The sequence below is a fragment of the Cydia pomonella genome, chromosome 4, assembly GCF_033807575.1.
Source record: "Cydia pomonella isolate Wapato2018A chromosome 4, ilCydPomo1, whole genome shotgun sequence".
Classification (NCBI taxonomy): Eukaryota; Metazoa; Arthropoda; class Insecta; order Lepidoptera; family Tortricidae; genus Cydia; species Cydia pomonella.
In genome coordinates, this window is record NC_084706.1 from 16,830,522 (window position 1) to 16,849,135 (window position 18,614).

At 36.4% G+C, this 18,614-nt stretch overlaps 1 protein-coding gene and 1 long non-coding RNA gene across 6 annotated transcripts in view; one reads left to right on the forward strand and one right to left on the reverse strand.

Annotated features, from left to right (window-relative positions):
* Positions 1-14,422, reverse strand: part of LOC133517178 (glutamate receptor ionotropic, delta-2) — a 31,646-nt gene extending 17,224 nt beyond the window's left edge. For 2 of the 5 annotated variants that reach the window (XM_061850375.1, XM_061850373.1), the window contains exons 1-5: positions 14,207-14,422; positions 9,701-9,786; positions 8,857-9,048; positions 7,521-7,684; positions 5,191-5,360 (exon numbers count right to left, since the gene is read on the reverse strand). In XM_061850375.1, coding sequence (XP_061706359.1) covers positions 5,191-5,360; positions 7,521-7,684; positions 8,857-9,048; positions 9,701-9,786; positions 14,207-14,285 — 691 coding nt within the window. In that variant the 5' untranslated portion in view covers positions 14,286-14,422. Of the gene's footprint in view, positions 1-5,190; positions 5,361-7,520; positions 7,685-8,856; positions 9,059-9,700; positions 9,787-14,206 lie in introns of those variants that run through there. The other 3 variants (XM_061850370.1, XM_061850371.1, XM_061850372.1) reach the window with 3 other exon arrangements.
* Positions 5,794-7,059, forward strand: LOC133517182 (uncharacterized). The gene is made up of 2 exons (XR_009799339.1): positions 5,794-6,262; positions 6,455-7,059. It is a non-coding gene; the product is annotated as an uncharacterized LOC133517182 (long non-coding RNA).
* Positions 14,423-18,614: the final 4,192 nt, after the last annotated feature.

Sequence of the window (18,614 nt, forward strand, 5' to 3'; positions counted from 1 at the left end):
ATATATCTACTAGGTACTAATGTACTACCTACTCATGTGTAGTAGCCGGAATTGTTAATTTTCAATCGGGCTAAGGTTCAGTTATTTCCAGTTTCCAGCGGTACATTATGTCCGCTACCAAGTTTTCTACACGGTACCTATGACAGTTGCTTAATATTTTGTATTAATTGCCTAAAGTTAGACTCAGATAACTCTGCAGCGATTTTGATAGCACAGACAGTGCAAGTGTTATTTAAACGTCATAATTTCATAGAAGTTTGAAGTTTAAAATGACACTTGAACAGTCTGTGCTATCAAAATCGCTGTAGAGTTATCTTGGTCTAACTCTAACCTTTTACAGATTTAAGCCAGCTTAATTGTGTTTATGCCTGACAAAGTTAGGTATGAAGATTTGTCCCATACTTATCAACAATTAGATAAGTATAAGTAGTATAACGAAAAAGGAATGCCTCATATTGAACATTTCAAAAAATATGCTATCGATGCTATGCGAAACTCACTGTACAGTCCAGTCTGAAAGTATCGATACGAAAAAAGTGCCAAAAATATATATACACTACTTTAATATATGGGCAATAAGTCGTGTATACATATTTTTGGCACCTTTTTCAATCAATCAATCAATCAATCAAAATTTTTTTTGTATCGATATTTTCAGACGTGACCGTACCTTATCTACAAACCCTTACTCAACCAATTAATCAGTTGTTTATTTGCAGTTTATATATACAATGCTTGCAAACTCAATTTATATAATGTTCCATATAAATTGTGTGTACATAAGTACACAACCGACTTAATACGTACAAAGCGCTACGAAGATACCCTTTTATGCTTGTAATGAATGTACTTAGGTACATGATACTTACTAATAGACCCCGTTTAGCTTATTTTGACAGAATTGTAACTACGGAACCCTACACTGATCCTGGCCCGACATCCGACATGCTCTTGGCCGATTTTTGTTGAATCAAGATAAGACATCCATTTATCTAATAAATCATCTAGACCAATATGCAGAACGTATCATAAAGCTATATTAGATTTAATAGGTAGGTAACCGTGTGACAAATGGACATGAAAGATTACACCTGTAATATTCACAGAAGGCCAGACATAAAAGTAAAGACGAATGATGTGTAAAGACTATTATTTCCTCTCATATTTAAGCTGAATTGCGTCATTAAGTATAAATCCTGGTTCACGGAGTCACGTCATGTGTGACCGTGATATATTGATGTCCATTAGCGACGTATCGATACCATCTGTGCCGTCGTTCGTCGATGCTTTAAAATAAACTATGTCACGAAAGGTAAATATACCATTAGGTAAAGTGATTATAAAGGCACCTTTAAGAATCGAACTCTGAATGAAAGTAGTTTTAACTTTTGATGATAAGTATGACTACCCCATACAACCATTTTTAGTTGCAATTACTAGTTACTACATTTTTCGACACTTTTGTGTGGACACTCAAATATTCTCGTAGTATATTTGGTCGGTGTTACGTTGTAGTTTGGTTGAGACGACTAAAATGGGGACCAGTCGACACAGTCCTATTAGGTTACTTAGTTACGTCGCAGTATCGTAACATTGTTACCAGTTTGCAACCGCTTGCAGTACAAATCATTCATTCATTCATTCACTCACTTGCTGTGACTGCTGTCAAATAATTTCAATAAAATCCAGTTGACGTGAAACTAAATAACGTGTTACAATTAGAAAAGCCACGCCATTCTTCTTCTTCCTCGCGTTGTCCCGGCATTTTGCCACGGCTCATGGGAGTCTGGGGTCCGCTTGACAACTAATCCCGAGAATTGGCGTAGGCACTAGTTTTTACGAAAGCGACTGCCATCTGACCTTCCGACCCAGCGGGTAAACTAGGCCTTGTTAGGATTAGTCCGGTTTCCTCACGATGTTTTCCTTCACCGAGAAGCGACTGGTAAATATCAAATGATATTTCGTACATAAGTTCCGAAAAACTCATTGGTACGAGTCGGGGTTTGAGCCCGCGACCTCCGGATTGCAAGTCGCACGCTCTTACCGCTAGGCCACCAGCGCTTCTTAGAAAAGCCACGCCATTGCTGTTTATAATGTAAGTACTTTATTTTTAGTTTTATTGTTATATTATGTTAATTACTGGATGCAAAGTATTGCGAAAAGAAATACACCGCGTAATTTTATCAAAGATGTTGAAATTTGCCAACGCGCCTCCAAAATAATTAAAATTTAACGATTGTAAACAAATATTTCATAAATTTTATAAACATTTTTTTTAAGTGTTTTAGTCCTCAGAATCCTGTGCCATAGTAAAGAAACCAATTTTATGATAAAAAATAAGCTTTTGTTTTATGAATAAGCCATTTAATTACGAAAACAAATGTTTTCAAGAAGAAAAATAGTTTAGTTACAATCCGTCACAAAGTTACCAGAGGGCCTACCGCGAACCACGTTCGACGTGTTGCCTCTCTTTCGCACTTGTAAATTCGTGCACAAGTGTGACAGGGAGGCAACACGTGGAACGTGGTTCGCGTAGGCCTTCAGAAGTTCAGATTATTTACACGTCGTAGCTAAAAGTAGTAACCAGTTTACCAAATTTTCATAATAGCGGCACGTACTTTTTGTTTTCAGAGATTCTCAAACTTCTTCACCATACCTTTTTCAATTGTCCTCACAAGAGAGCCTCTTGTGCCCAGCACAAGGGTAGTCGAACAAAATGAATCATCGGTATTTTATTCGCCAAAACAAAAAACTTGAAGAGCTATAGTCTAAGTAAGTTATAAACTGACAGCACTTTGAAAAAGTTTGGCGGTAGTACTGAGTTTTTCAATTTATACTCGGTAACAAATTGTAAGAACATTTAAGTAAGTAACGTTACGACACACTGTGTAGGTTTTGGTAACAAAGTGTCTTCACGGTTACTAAGCATAGTTCCTAAAGTGTACACTTGTCACAATATACACGCAATATGTATAAAATGTTTCGACGCAAATGTTTCCGTAAAGTGTGGACACATTGACTACGCATAATTACTAAAAGGCATTTTGGTCACATTATGTGTACACTGTTACCACACACAAAAACCAAGTCTGTCACAGTCACTTTATGTCGTAATATTTACGACACTTTTTCTAACTGTTACTACTTTGTAAACTCTTCGACTGAAAATGGTTGTATGGGACATATGATCAAAAGCTTAATATTTTATAGGGATACTGACTCAAACTAAACTCTTAGCCTAAGCTACGCTACCCCTAAAGCCCCCTAGCCTAAGGCTACCTCTAAAGGTACTCAACTATAATTCCACTACAATACTATTAATATGCAGATACTCGTGGTATAGTAGAAACATTGGAAATTGGTATTATGCTTTCGTGCTACTTAATTACCACGTAGAACTGACTTGTTACAGCTAGCCGTTCTGCGCCCAGCCAGCTTACCGCTGCTTCCTAAGCAAGCAGCCATACCATTCAGAACAAGGTCAACAATAAAAAGCGGCCAAGTGCGAGTCGGACTCGCGCATGAAGGGTTCCGTACCATTTGAGACGTATTAAAAAAAAATCTACTTGCTAGATCTTGTTCAACATTTTACCACTTTGGACACACATTTTACCACTTTGGAAGTGTCTCTCGCGCAAACTATTCAGTTTAGAAAAAAATGATATTAGGAACCTAAATATCATTTTTGAAGACCTATCCATAGATGACACTTATGGGTTGGATGAAAAAAATTTTTTTTAAATTTTATGACGTATTAAAAAAAAAACTACTCACTAGATCTCGTTCAAACCAATTTTCGGTGGAAGTTTGCATGGTAATGTATATCATATATTTTTTTTAGATTTTTCATTATGTTATTTTAGAAGTTACAGGGGGGGGGGGGGGACACACATTTTTTCACTTTAGAAGTGTCTCTCGCGCAAACTATTCAGTTTAGAAAAAAATGATATCAGGAACCTAAATATCATTTTTGAATACCTATCCATAGATACCCCACACGCATGGGTTTGATGAAAAATTTTTTTTTTTAATTTTATGACGTATTAAAAAAAAACTACTTACTAGATCTCGTTCAAACCAATTTTCGGTGGAAGTTTGCATGACAATGTATATCATATATTTTTTTTAGTTTTTTTATTCAGTTTTAGAAGTTACGGGGGGGGGGGGGGACACATTTTACCACTTTGGAAGTGTCTCTCGCGCAAACTATTTATTTTAGAAAAAAATTATATTAGAAACCTCAATATCATTTTTGAAGACCTATCCATAGATATCCCACACGTATGGGTTTGATGAAAAAAGATTTTTTTGAGTTTCAGTTCTAAGTATGGGGAACCCCAAAATTTATTGTTTTTTTTTTCTATTTTTGTGATAACATCATAATGCGGTTCATAGAATACATCTACTTACCAAGTTTGAACAGTATAGCTTTTATAGTTTCGGAAAACACTGACAGAATCGGACAGACAGACGGACATGACGAATCTATAAGGGTTCCGTTTTTTGCCATTTGGCTACGGAACCCTAAAAAGGAAACAAGTACTTACCTGAGAGCAAGCTAATGTAAGATCGAGCCATATGATAGAAGTAGAACTAACCTGCGCAAAATTTTCTCTTTTATACCTTTTTTTTACCCTAACCAGTACCTATCGGGATCTGCCTACCTATTACTGGCCTACTGGCGTGCAGATGGAATACTTATACCCATAATAGCGAAATTTCTTCATGGAATAATTTCAAAATTTTCATAATTTTTGTATGGGGGAACGAATTTCCGTTTCCCAACTGGGAAGTTTCTTTATTTCTAGTGGAATTTTACGGAGATTAACGAGAATTTATAGGAAACTTTCCGCAACATGCACATCTTTAATTAAACCCAGTGTATATGTCGTATACCGTTGTATATGTCGGCGGCCGATCATAAGCTCATGAAATGGCAGATCGTGAAATTCCTAGGCATATCGTGAAAAGTGAAAATCTTTGTCTCATTGCGTGAGTGAGACGGAGCCCTGCGTCCTATTTCTAGACAGCTTGCTCTTCGGGCATCTAAAGCAATCTAGCGAACCTATCCTACATACCTATCTATTGGTTTAATATGACTACCGTCAAAACATTACACAGGAACAGGACGATCTGCCTGATCTTACGATCGGCTACCGACATATTATATATTCCATAGGATGAACTCACTTGCTTCTGGTGCTAATGTAGTTCCCTGCTTCAGCAAGGCTCCGTAAACGAACCAAAAGCTGGGCGTCAGCGAGATGTTTTTCTCTCCGTCTCTCACGAGCTTAGACCGCAAGTACGTGAGAAGAGTGATGCACGGGCCGTAAGAGAGTACTGCCGCTAAGATCAGATACCTGCAGGAGAAAATATGTCAATGCATAGGTACACATAAGTATTGTACTTAATAGTAAAATTGTTTTCAGTACACAAGCCCGCGTAGCAAACGTGCCTATAGTTCACGCTCCGTGGCGAACAAAACGCAACTATCACAGTCGCACTAATAAAGAAGAGTGATAGAGAGAGATGACTACGATACGCTACGGAGCGTTAACGATTGTAGCGTTGGCTACGCGGCCAGCTCGTAAAGGGTCTAGCAAGCTAAGCTAAGAAGATTGGCCCCCGCAAGGGATTTGGTTGTAATTTGAGGTGCAGTAGTGGCAGGTCCTAAGAACACTGTATGCGTAATATCAGCCTTCGATCTTCTTTTGTTTCAGACTTATCCACGAAAATGTCAAAAAATCAAGGTAATTTTTAAACTGTTATTGCAGCTAAACCAAGCAAGCGAGAGCAACCAAATAAATTCAGAATTAAGGAGCATAAAATGGGGTTCATAATGCATATTTTTACAGACATTCATTTCCTTGAACTTGGATGAAAAAAATAATGTAATTTTTTTCTGCTCCATTTTTTTGCCACTTTTCGCGGAGACACAACTATCAAAAAAATTACGTGATAAACCACATTTGTTAACTACGTATCCATTTAAAAACATTTTGAAAAATCATGGTGCGTCATATTAAAAAAAAACAATTACGAACATAAGTTTACTACATCATATTATATCAATAGAGTATTACCTACTACCTAGTGGCAAATGAGTCTGTAGTATAACATCCTCTTTCGTTCATTATGAAATAATTAATTGTCATTGATCAATGACGTACATATGTCATACATTTACAACTACACATTTTCTAGCTATTTCTTAATTGTATTGTTCTGTTTGCTGTTCCGAGTTATTTGTTAATATGGAATGGTAATAAAAAATGTTTTTGTCAATGACTTTACATCCAATACTTTTATGTACCCACTTCGTTTCTTATTTGCATAAATTAAAAAAAAATTAAATAATACCTAAAGCAATCACTTTTTGCAGCGTTCTTTATCACTTTTTTAGTTCCATTTGTTTTGCGTAAACATATATTACAACATTTACACCTTCTTTCAGACATTATTAAAATTGCATAAGAAATAGCTAGAAAATGTGTCAATTAATTATTTCATAATGAACGAAAGAGGAAGTTATACCACAGACATATTTGCCACTAGGTAGTTGGTACTACTCTATTGATATAATATGATATAGTAAACATATCTTCGTAATTGTTTTTTTTTGACATGACGCACCATGATTTTTCAAAATGTTTTTAAATGGACACGTAGTTAACAATTGTGGCTTATCAAGTATTTTTTTTTGATAGTTGTGTCTCCGCGAAAAGTGGCAAAAAAATGGAGCAGAAAAAAATAACATTATTTTTTTCACCAAGTTCAAGGAAATGAATGTCTGTAAAAATATGCATTATGAACCCCATTTTATGCTCCTTAATTCTGAATTTATTTGGTTGCTCTCGCTTGCTTGGTTTAGCTGCAATAACAGTTTAAAAATTACCTTGATTTTTTGACATTTTCGTGGATAAGTCTGAAACAAAAGAAGATCGAAGGCTGATATTACGCATACAGTGTTCTTAGGACCTGCCACTACTGCACCTCAAATTACAACCAAATCCCTTGCGGGGGCCAATCTTCTTAGCTTAGCTTGCTAGACCCTTTTGAGTTGTTTCCTTATGTTGGCTGGTAAAATTAATATTTAAATCATCACAATGAATTATACATATTTAAAAACGTTCGTTATAACCTGCATGTGCATTCATAAATAATACTCCTGCGGGATCAATATAGGCCTTTGTCCTTCAGTACACCTGCATGAAATAAGGTTTTTTTCAAGCATCATGTATGATGAAAGTAATTATAACAAAAAGGTAGATGATATCTGTACGACTTATTTCGCTTAAAATGTTGTCGCAGCCTGATTCCGAGGGAGAATTCCATTGTTAACAATTTTGCACAAAGTACTTGTCTTCGTTATTCGGTTCGCAATCTGTTGCAAAAAACTTAACACATAGGGTGCATCAACAAAAACTCCTCATTGCCGGTCTGCGAGCAGGACATCTCTATAAACGCTACAGATAAGCGCTGTCTCGCTCGCACACCGTACGCGTTGCCAAAATTCGTACCACACTTGAATTTCGAAGGGGGCCAGAAGTCCGGAGCCCGCGGCGGACTCCTTAGGCCGCTGGAGCATCATCATCCACACGCCCTTGTCGAGAATAGAAGAGAAATCCACGAACTGCTGGTATTTGTACACTATCGGGAGGAAAGCTGCAGCCATGTCCACTTGCTGTGTACAAGAATACCTATATAAGATATTATCATAATTAGCTGATAATCAGAGACGACTGGGATTATTATATATTTTCAGTAGATATGGTCCTACTTTCATGCGGCAGGTATTTAATTACTAAGGGCCTGTTCCACAATGTCCAAGTAAAGTCCTGAATAATCTACTTGCCATTTATCTGACGAATAAAGTCATCGTTGGCGTTTCACAATCATCAAATAAGCTTAACCGGTAGATACAGTGCTAAGTTTTGCAGGAAGTTTTATCTGGCAGTTAATTTACTTGTTAATTAACCAATGCTTTACTTGGACATTGCGGAACAGGCCCTAATTAGCACTTTACGTGCCTATGTCGAAAATGAAAAGGGCCATATACCTAAATACTGTAAAACGTTGTACGATATACGTGCGAATAGGCATTTCGCTATTGTTTTCCTACTTTTTGTACTGTATTCAGTATGACGAAACTTTTGTATACCTACAAATAAGTTGACAATAATAGTTAATAAATAAATAAATAAGTTGACAATATTTTCTACTAATATATAATTGATAATTTTAACAAACATTTGTGTTTGTGTACCTATTAAACTAAAGGAGTATATTTTGAAGATATAGAATACGTTTTGTTTTAATTACCTCAATGATTCTATTCAAAATTTTATTTGTAAAGGATGTGTATATAAGTTAGAAAAATATTCCTAAATATTCTTTGTCAACGAATTTTCGGTCCAGCGTGTTAGTAAGTTCTTCTCTATGCCTATTCAAATCACTATATTAGGTGGAATAAGAGGAAATATGGGAGAAGGTGGACACTTGTAGGGAAAATAAACAGTAAAACGAGATACTTAAACGTATTAAAAACTAAATTAAATGTAATACTAAAAATAAGGCTAACTGAAAAATAAAATTAACTAAATAATACTTACGTAGAAGGACTTTCTTCATACAGTTTCTCTTACGCCGAGAAAAATACCCCACCTGACCTTCCCTAATAAGATATAATATGCCTATAAGATTAGAGAAGTTCCTTATGGACCCTCCTACTACCAAAATTGGATTTGGACAAAAATTTAATTAATCTGGAAGCATGATGTATGTACTTTTGAACAAAAATAGAATTTCATCATTTGAGAAGTTGATTTTGTCTAATGTAATTCGAAGAAAACTCACACTACTATTGACCAATCCAATTAATGAGTCCTCCATTCTGCCTTCAATGCCAATTTCAAAGTTTTTGAGCGGTGTGACTACATCAAAGGTGAAGTTGAACCGTTCGCGCAATATGTCCAAAACGACGAAAGCAACGCCACGCCCAGTCAGCTTTCCGTTGTCTTCAGTGTGTACCCAGCTTAAAGGATAATTCTGGAAACATCTCGAGGGGTGACTTTAATTTAGTCTCATCACGGAAATACTATATGACAACAATCATATCATTACAAATACAAAATATGGTTCTACAAATGTTTTTTTTGCTACAATGCGTAAATTGCTGCTACGTTCTACGCCGTAACGTATACGTTGGGTTGCTAAAGGGCCAATTCGAACTTAAAAATAATGTCAATGTGATATTATGTTTGAATTGAATTTGAAAAGCGCTGCGAGTAATAAAGATCGTATTGAGAGTAAAATACATACATACACAGTGGTTGACTGAATACAATAAAATAATAAAGATGCGTACAGAACGCGCGCTGTACGCGAAGCGCTCGCGTAGGTACTGTACATTTCGCTTGTGTATCTACTGAAATGATAGATCGCACAGACAAGTGGAGCAATTGAACTGTCACTTTAGTAGGTATCTGGGATATAAAAACATGGCTAATTTAGGATATAATAGCGACTATTATATGTAACCATTATGAACAAACGATACCGCGTAAAATATTTTTTATATATGACAACGATCGAACTACATTTAACGTTTGTTAATAAATAATCACACAATCTTTTCCTAAAAGCTATAATACAATTCAAACCCAATAAATTAATTAAAGTTTTGATTAGGTAAACTCACATCGTAAGTGCCTATTTTCAAATGTTTGCCGTTAAGGTCTTCAGCTATTTTTAGGAGTTCCTTTTTTTGTGCGGGCAGTAGAGTATCTAAAAAACATAAATGAATTAAAATAAATTGCACACCGTAAATAACTATTATATCAACCAATTAATTATACAGGGAGCCCCTAAAATGGACGAGGATAGGTACTCATAACGTATCGCCAGATCACCATTCATCATGTTTATTCAGCGAATCGTATACCTAGTCATCTTCAACGTCATCAGTTAGGTAGCGTTCGAGTATTCATTACATACACATTATAAACAATGAGAAGACATCGGTTTTGGTAACAATGAAAATCGTTACGATATAAATAACGGGACGATCTTCCACACTTCTGAAGAAGTTAACGTCAGACATAATCGGGAGTATATAACTATAGAAATATATTTTTCTAAGTGTTTAGGTGGCTACCTACTTGGATCCACCAATAGAACGGCAGTTAACATTCTTAACGATACATTCATGATACATATCCGACCACCAATTTACGAGTTATAAAATACAGGCTGTCCAGTGGCAGATTTACGATATCAAATCCAAATAATTTTCGAACGCAAGAGGTTGCTAGCGAGACGCAAGGGGTTCTTATAGTTCCGTGAGTGTTGTGGATTGATTGTGATTGGTGACAAATGGATCGCTGGCCAGTAGAGCAGCGTGCACATATGCTATTGAGGCGTATCTATAAAATGTTTTTTTCACCTCAGCAGCTCGAACAAGGGTAATCACTGAGTAACTGGTAAGGTGCTCACTGAATGAGACAATAGTTATTTGTACAACAAGAGAGCAAAGTTTGATATTTCTTCGAGTGCTTATTTTGAGTCCCGCGCAAGTGATCTAATTTAGAATCTTGAGCGTAGTAACCTAAGGGACTCAAAAGCGCACGAGATGCAAATAACTTTATATCGTGTAGTACACAATTTTTTTCATGACGGCAGTGAACATATCTGGAAGGTAAAAATACAACCTGAAAAAATTTAATCCGTCTTCATCACTATTTCACTCATGTTTTCTTAAGGTATTCTAACAATTAAGTTTAATTACCGCAATAAAACAAAAAGCAAGAATTTTTTTTTAATGGCTATCGCCACGAAGGCATTTGCCAGCATCACGTCAATATAGTTCCCCATAAAACGGGATTGCGAATTTAACACGAAAGTGTTGGTCAGATTAAGGAGCAGGGAATAGTTACAATTTGAAATTGTTAATTTTGATAAAATTTGAAAGGATTCGAAATACAGAGGGATTAGGAGTTAAAAGAGAGGTATGCGTCGCAAGAGGGATTTTTTGAAAAATGAGACCAGAGTACAAATGAGAATGATTAAGACGGGGGCAATTCAGGAAAATATGGTTCAGGGTTCCATCATCCAGGCCACACTCACATAAGGATGTGTCCCGATAATGCATCTTAGATAGGTGAACTAGGGAGAGGCAGTGATTTAATCTCATTCGGATAATAGTTGAAGTCGCCCTTTTGCTCAAGAAAAGCTTATAAAACCAGGGTTTTTGCCCTATGTCCGGCTGCAACAACCCGTAATTTTTAGCCTTAGTCCTACTCGATACATGCCAACGGGCGTTCCAGGAATTATAAAGATATTTTTTAGGAAGAGAGAGCAGGTCGAAAGCACAATTTTTGAAAGGAATTTTGTCCCCACATGCTACGGCCTGTTTAGCTGTATGGTCCGCAATTTCATTTCCCGGAATACCTGAATGACTAGGAATCCAGGCGAGCACGATTTCACAATCCCGATGGTAGGATATCGCAATCTCCTCTTTGATTAAGAATATTAATGGGTTATGTAGTTTTGATGAAAATGGATCCGAAAGAAGAGATTGTAGAGCACTTTTCGAGTCCGAAAAAATTAGAGACCGCTTAAGGCGGGCCACTCGACAGTATTCCAGGCATTTTAGAATACCTTTGCATTCTCCAGCGAAAACCGAGCTTTCAGGAGGACACTTCGCCTTCTGTACTATTCCATATGAAAGAAAGAAAGAAATTAAAGGAAGAAATTTCTTCTTCTTCTTTTAAAATATGGCTTCCATCAAATCTATGATGATTTTGCCAATGTCAAGTTTCGTTGTAAGTTTTAAGTGTGCTCGTAGAGCATGACGTTGTTCGGTAGTTGCTTTTAGTAAAGAGATAGCTGGACTTTACTAAAAGCCACGATGGATTGCCGGATGTTGATTAAAACATCAAGATTAGTTTTTCATTAACTGCACACTTCCACGATAGTTCACTGCATAATAAGCTATCAATACCACACTTTGAACAACATAAATGAGCAAAACACAGACGTGAAAAATATTTTTACATAATTTTCAATGGCCGTATGCCGAATAGGTCTGTGCCTTCGATGCCTCAACAAATGACAATATGGCGGACGAATGTTTGATATGCCACCGGGTTTAAAAATAATTCCGCTTAAAATTTCGTTTTTTCTTCGCAAGTGTGATGAAAAACATTGTGTGTGGAAAATATTAATGTCTTTAATTCCCTCCAGCCTGCGGCTGCCGGGAATTACCACCCTCGCTTCCAAAATTTCACTTACCCCCCCTTGTTGCACAATGTACTATATTTTCCATGCCAAAAAACTCGACAAAAACAAAGGCGTTGCTACCTTAAATCGAATTGTTTTATTCCTGAACATTATTGACTTAAATGACAAAACCGGACTTATTTTTATACTAAGGTAAGTATAAGACTTTCTTGTAAAATCGTCAGGAAGACGTGCTTAAAATTATCCCGGTTAATGACACCCACTCTGTATTACCGATCCCCCGAATGCTTTTGCGCTGTTTACAAACGTGTTTAGCAACTTTAGATAAAACTTTATACGGGTCAGACTAGTGATGGGCAGCTTGTAAGTTTCCTAAGTGAAACTTACACTTAAATTTCATGTAAGTTTCAAATGGAAAATTTCGCTTATATTTCTTTTAACTTTTCTTGGTTTTGGAGTTTTTAGCAAACAGGCAGATAGACGGGACGGGGGACTTTGCTATAAAATATGTTTAGATAAAGAATTTGTTATACCTCTGCCTGCTTTATTGTCTCAAAACTGTTCACAATTATTTTTATCGGAATTAACAGCATGCCAAATAAAATGAAACGTCAAGCGGAGTCTATAATGATCAATGGTGTATGAGGATAACGAATAAGAGAAAGTAAAATGAAATTTCATGTATGAGAGATTAAAATAAAATATACCAGAAATGTTAAAAAAAAAACCGGCCAAGAGCATGTCGGGCCACGCTCAGTGTAGGGTTCCGTAGTTACTCTTCCGTCACAATAAGCTAAACTGGAGCTTAAAATATAGTAAATTGTTAACCAAGGGATGAAACGGTACCTTTCACGCGAGTTAAACAAATAGGCAACTTTGCATAATCAGTACCTAATTAAAGTAAGTCTTTTTACTATGAAGGGGAAACTTTTTGCGATAACTCAAAAACAGCTAAATTGATCATGTCCGCTATATTTTTTCATTTAATGTATTTCTTAAGCTCTACTTCCACGATTTTTTTCATATTTTTTGGACCTATGGTTCAAAAGTTAGAGGGGGGGGACACATTTTTTTTTCTTGCGGAGCGATTATCTCCGAATATATGCACTTTATCAAAAAAATGTTTGTTGAAGACCCCTATTAATTTTGAAAGACCTTTCCAACGATACCACACACAGTAGGGTTGAAGCAAAAAAAAATTCACCCCCACTTTACGTGTAGGGGAGGTACCCTCAAAAAAATTAAATTTTTAGATCTTATTGTACGACTTTGTCGGCTTTATTAATTTATATATCCATGCCAAATTTCAGCTTTCTAGCACTAACGACCACGGAGCAAAGCCTCGGACAGACAGACAGACAGACGGACATGGCGAAACTATAAGTTGACTACGGAACCCTAAAAAGGAAAAAAGGCGCAGCGTACTCGTACCTAACGTGGTCTTGAACTTTCATCCATCGTATAACTACCGGGTACGATTACCCCTTAGTCACGCATCTACTGTCACATATTGTCGAATTTTCTGATCACAAACCGTTCTACTGAAGTATCGGAAAGGCTGCATGAAATTTAAGTGTTTATACGGTAACATTTCTATCAGAAACATTTCCTGTCAATTATGTAATTTTCAACAGTTGAAATATGTCACCGTTAAGGAAATATGTGAAATGTTTCAGAAATTGCCCATCGCTAGATCAGACACAATGCGTATTTAAGTAGGTACCTGGTTGGTTGGATTTTAAGTACCTGCTTAACTATGTACAGTGAATAACAATATTATTATTGTCATTCACATTTATTGATTAGCGAGCCAGATCGCAATACATAGTAAAGTGCATCGCTGTACCGGCTATGTGTTAGATCAAATCTGTAAGTCTAAACCGCAATTTATCATTCAAACATCTTTACTTAAAATAACTTTAAGATAACTTACGCCTACAAAATACAATGTTCAAATTCAAATTACCTGTAATAGGATTATCATAAACCACTTCGCAAAAAGTGGCATTGCAAATGGAGGAGACGATGAGTTCCAAGCCCGTCATATTTATTTTTAATTTCAAGCTGTATTAAAGTGATTCACCGATTTTTTAAACGGCCTAATGTGACGGACTGTTTTGACCAGCGTCCGAGGACACTGGACGAGCGCTCAGGGCGGCATGGCGCGGCTTAGTGGCCTTAGTGAGAACGTGCTTTGACCACGATTACGGTACCTGTCACGCCATGCTCGAACGTTGGGCTTAACAAGGATAGGGCATAATGTATAACAAGATACAATTATTTTCATCTCTATTTTTCACACATTTTACGCACATTATTATTTTACCATAAACCCTGTTTACAGTATCTGTAAGGGGCATAGTATTAGGTACCATACGGTTAGACCTACTCCACGGGATACGATTATAAATGTGAAAATTTTGATATTTTGGATGTTTGTTCCTCCTGCAAGTAAAAACGGCTGAACGGATTCCGATGATATTTGGCAGAGGTACAGGCCGCGTAGCCAACGTGCAAATCGCTTACGCTCCGTAGCGATCGAAACGCAACCATCACTGTCGCACTATAAGCTGGAAGAGTGATAGAGAGACACAAAGCGTTTCGTTGTCGTAGTGATAGCGATTGTCATCCTTGGCTAAGCCGGCCGATAGTTTTTAAACCTACTACTAGGATACTTTTTAGCCCGGAATTCATTCCCTGGATAATACACCCGGGATAATACGGGTTGCGCAAACAAATTCTTTATTTTACCTACTGAGATCAGCGACTGTTCTTAGATAATTCAAAATATGACGTACTGGTCTACTTTTGTCAGGGTTGTACGCACTGGAAAAACACGAAATATAATCCAAACGATGCGTTCATTTACATGTCCAAATGTCCACATCCACACTAAAGTAGCCCTTATGTAAACGAGCGCAATCATCAACATTGACATAATTACGTTCCTACATGGTTCCTACATCAATATTCTAATAATGGGAGTGCCAGTATGACTTGTCAACTTAGGACAAATATGATGTTATCTAGGGTTCAGGTTACGGAGTAACGATTATTTAGGTTTCTAGTTATAAAGAGTGAAAGAGCTATAAAATGTGCCAAACTCAGATCACAGAACCATACATTACTTTTCTTACCAAAACGCTTATTATTTTCGTAGTCGACATCTAGCGTCAAGTAACGGAGCGGGACATAGACATAGACATAGAAAAGTTTTATTTAACATCACAAATATCGCATTGGTGCATTTGGTCATAAAATCTTAAAACTACTAAAACAATCTATATACTAAGATGCGTTGAGAGAGAGAGAGACCTTTATTTGCATTCAAGTACACTTTTCAATTACAGTGTAACATTCAGGCACATGTACTCTGATAGGGTGTCGCAAAAATTCTTAAAACTAAAACTAATACATACGAGGGTGGATAAAAAAGTACCCGTGTTAGAAATGAAGACTCATATTTTTTTTTATTTTTGTTTTTCAACGTAGTCCCCTTCGAGGTCCTTACACTTTTCCCAGCGTTTCGGCCACTTCCAAAAAGTAGGCTTTGTCAAACTCTTCAAAATACGCTTCTGTCTCGGCTATAATTTCCTCGTTTGACCAGAATTTCTTTCCCCCGAGCCATGTTTTCATATTCGGAAATAGAAAAAAGTCACAGGGAGCCAGATCCGGTGAGTAAGGTAGGTGTGGCAGCAATTCGTAACGTAGTTGGGTTAGTTTGGCAGCGACAATTCTAGAAGAATGTGCTGGTGCGTTGTCGTGATGAAACAACACTGTCTTCTTTGCTATGTGGGGTCGTGTCTCCTTGAGCTTTTTATCGAACCGGTCCAATAACTCACTGTAGTACTGCCCAGTGATAGTGATAGTTTTACCTTTTTATAAGAAATCCATAAAGATTATTCCCTTAGAATCCCAAAAAATCGTGGCAATGACTTTTCACGCTGATGGGACCGTTTTAGTTTTCTTCGAAGCAGATTCATTTGAAAAATAAATATTAATTGTAGGTACCGTTAAATGGGGTGAGTAGGTATGCGAATCTAGAATTTACAACTAAGCTGGGTCTGACTCTATGGCTCTTGGAATTCCAGAGGGGCACCTTAATTTTTTTGGGGCCCCCTTCTCGATCTCGAAACATTTTGTTTCCTGGGCTCCTAGGCCTCCGGCCTTGTGGGCCTAGGCGGATATCCGGCCCTATTTACAAGTTTTACAACTAATATTACAAGCAGGAGTTGAAAATAGAGTTCCGGTTAATCCGGTTATAACATTAGCATACAATTGTTGAGCATTAGACTTTCCTTTCTCGCGACATCTATTGTCAAGTAGCAGTACTTACTGAAAAATTCGCTACTTGACGCTAGATGTCGACTAAGAAAATAATAAATTTTCGTAAGAAAGCTGATGTATGGACTATGGAGGGAGCACTCTATGCTTACTTATTTCTCTAACCCTCGCCAAACTATTATACTTAGCCGGTAAAACACCTTTGTCAGTAGAAAAAGGCGCGTAATTCAAATTTTCTACAGGATAACCTTTCGCGCCTACAGTTTTTAAATTTGCCGCTTTTTTCTACTGACGGAAATGACTTCACAGACTATAAAAAAACATGACGTGTTCTTTTTATTGAAACTTATTTAAAATGCTCATTCAAACGTTTTTATTACTCATGAAAGCAATATAATATAAATAATCGTATATGATTTATAATTGTTATAAGTATGTGTGTTTGCCTTTCTATTTGTTGTGACTTATTTTACAAATAGTACATTACTACAGAGGTCGGGACGAAACGAAAGGGGTTGCCGGCCAAAGACATATAGACGGCCAAGCGAAGCGACGCCGGATAGGTCTCAAGCGGGCAATCCCATATTTCCCGTCGAGGTATGTATAGTGCTTTTCTGAAACATGCAATGAAATAAACAACAAAAAAGTCAAAGTTTTATTCTTAAATAAGTTATAAGTAAACAAGACAAAAACTAAAACTAACGTGTGTATATTACTATTACGCTATACTTTAACACGGTTTTAATAGAAAACAGATAATTCATACATTTATATTAATTATCATTTTACTTCAAATAGTAGGAAAGCACCTAGCTGAACGAACCTTTAGAATTTAAATTTGTTGCAACCAAAATAAAATTATAACCTCTTCTCAATCTCAATAATCAATCATAACTCAATAGCGATAGGTACTTGTCGAGTTGTCGCTAATATGTAGATAAATTAAACTTTTAAGCGTTGTAGTCTAAACTGTCAAGTTACATTTTAAAACACAATGCATTTCGGGTTAAAAAATGCTTACTAAACAAAACATTAAGCATGGAGTACAATGTCCACAATGTTGAAGACTTTATTTTCTGCCAGTTCTTTAAAATATGCCAAAAACACGTGTTCTGAGAAACGGTGGGCATTTTTTTGGTTTTCCAATTTATAAAATCGTCATAAGTAACCGTATATTTCGCATTTGATTTTGCCGGTAGCAAGTTCTGTATAGCTAATTCTGCTTCGGCTCTTAATTAAGGTGGAGTGCAATCAATAATGACAATAATCATTTCTTCGTCGGTAGTTTCGTCCGAACTCATATTGAATTATTTATAACAAAACAAGTAAGTAAGTAAGTAAATATTCTTTATTGCACCAACAATTATACATTTTACATACATGTAAAACTACAAATGAATTTTAAAGGAAACAATACAAGATTACAAACAACAAAATTAAATCAGATAAAACAGAATTACAGCGAAAATTTATCAAGTTTCCCGCCAATCCTTTTTTTTCTATACGGTTAGAGACACGTTTGAGTAGACATTTTTACCGCTACCTAATATTTAGAAGAAATATTAATATTTCAAAGTGTATATGTATAGTTAAGAAAATAATTGATAATAATGTGGTATTTGTTATGTTCATGTGGATTTATTATGTAAATAAAACTGCACTAAGTACATACCAAATCTTTTTTTTTAAATACGCATAGTGGCAGAATGTCATGATGCCTGTGCCACAAATTTATGTGGAATGGAAATTAAAAAAGAGGACTTTTCCGGCCTAGGCCTGCAAGATTTGTATGAAATTCCATTAACGATCTCTTGTCATACTTTGCCTCCTATTATAAGGAACATAACATCAATATTTAGTTGCATGTTTGAGAAAAGTGTTCTTTTTTTTAAAAGCACCTCAAGGTCGCTTTCTAATGCTCAAAAAACGAACTAATAATTTCGACGTATCCGTTTCATCTACTTCCGTTTCGTTCACATATTTGGCTGAATACGAAGGCGCCGGGAGCACGCAATGCAATTAAACAAAAACAACAATGTCAAGTTGACAGTGTTGACACTGTTGACATACCAACCAAACTAACCAAACTT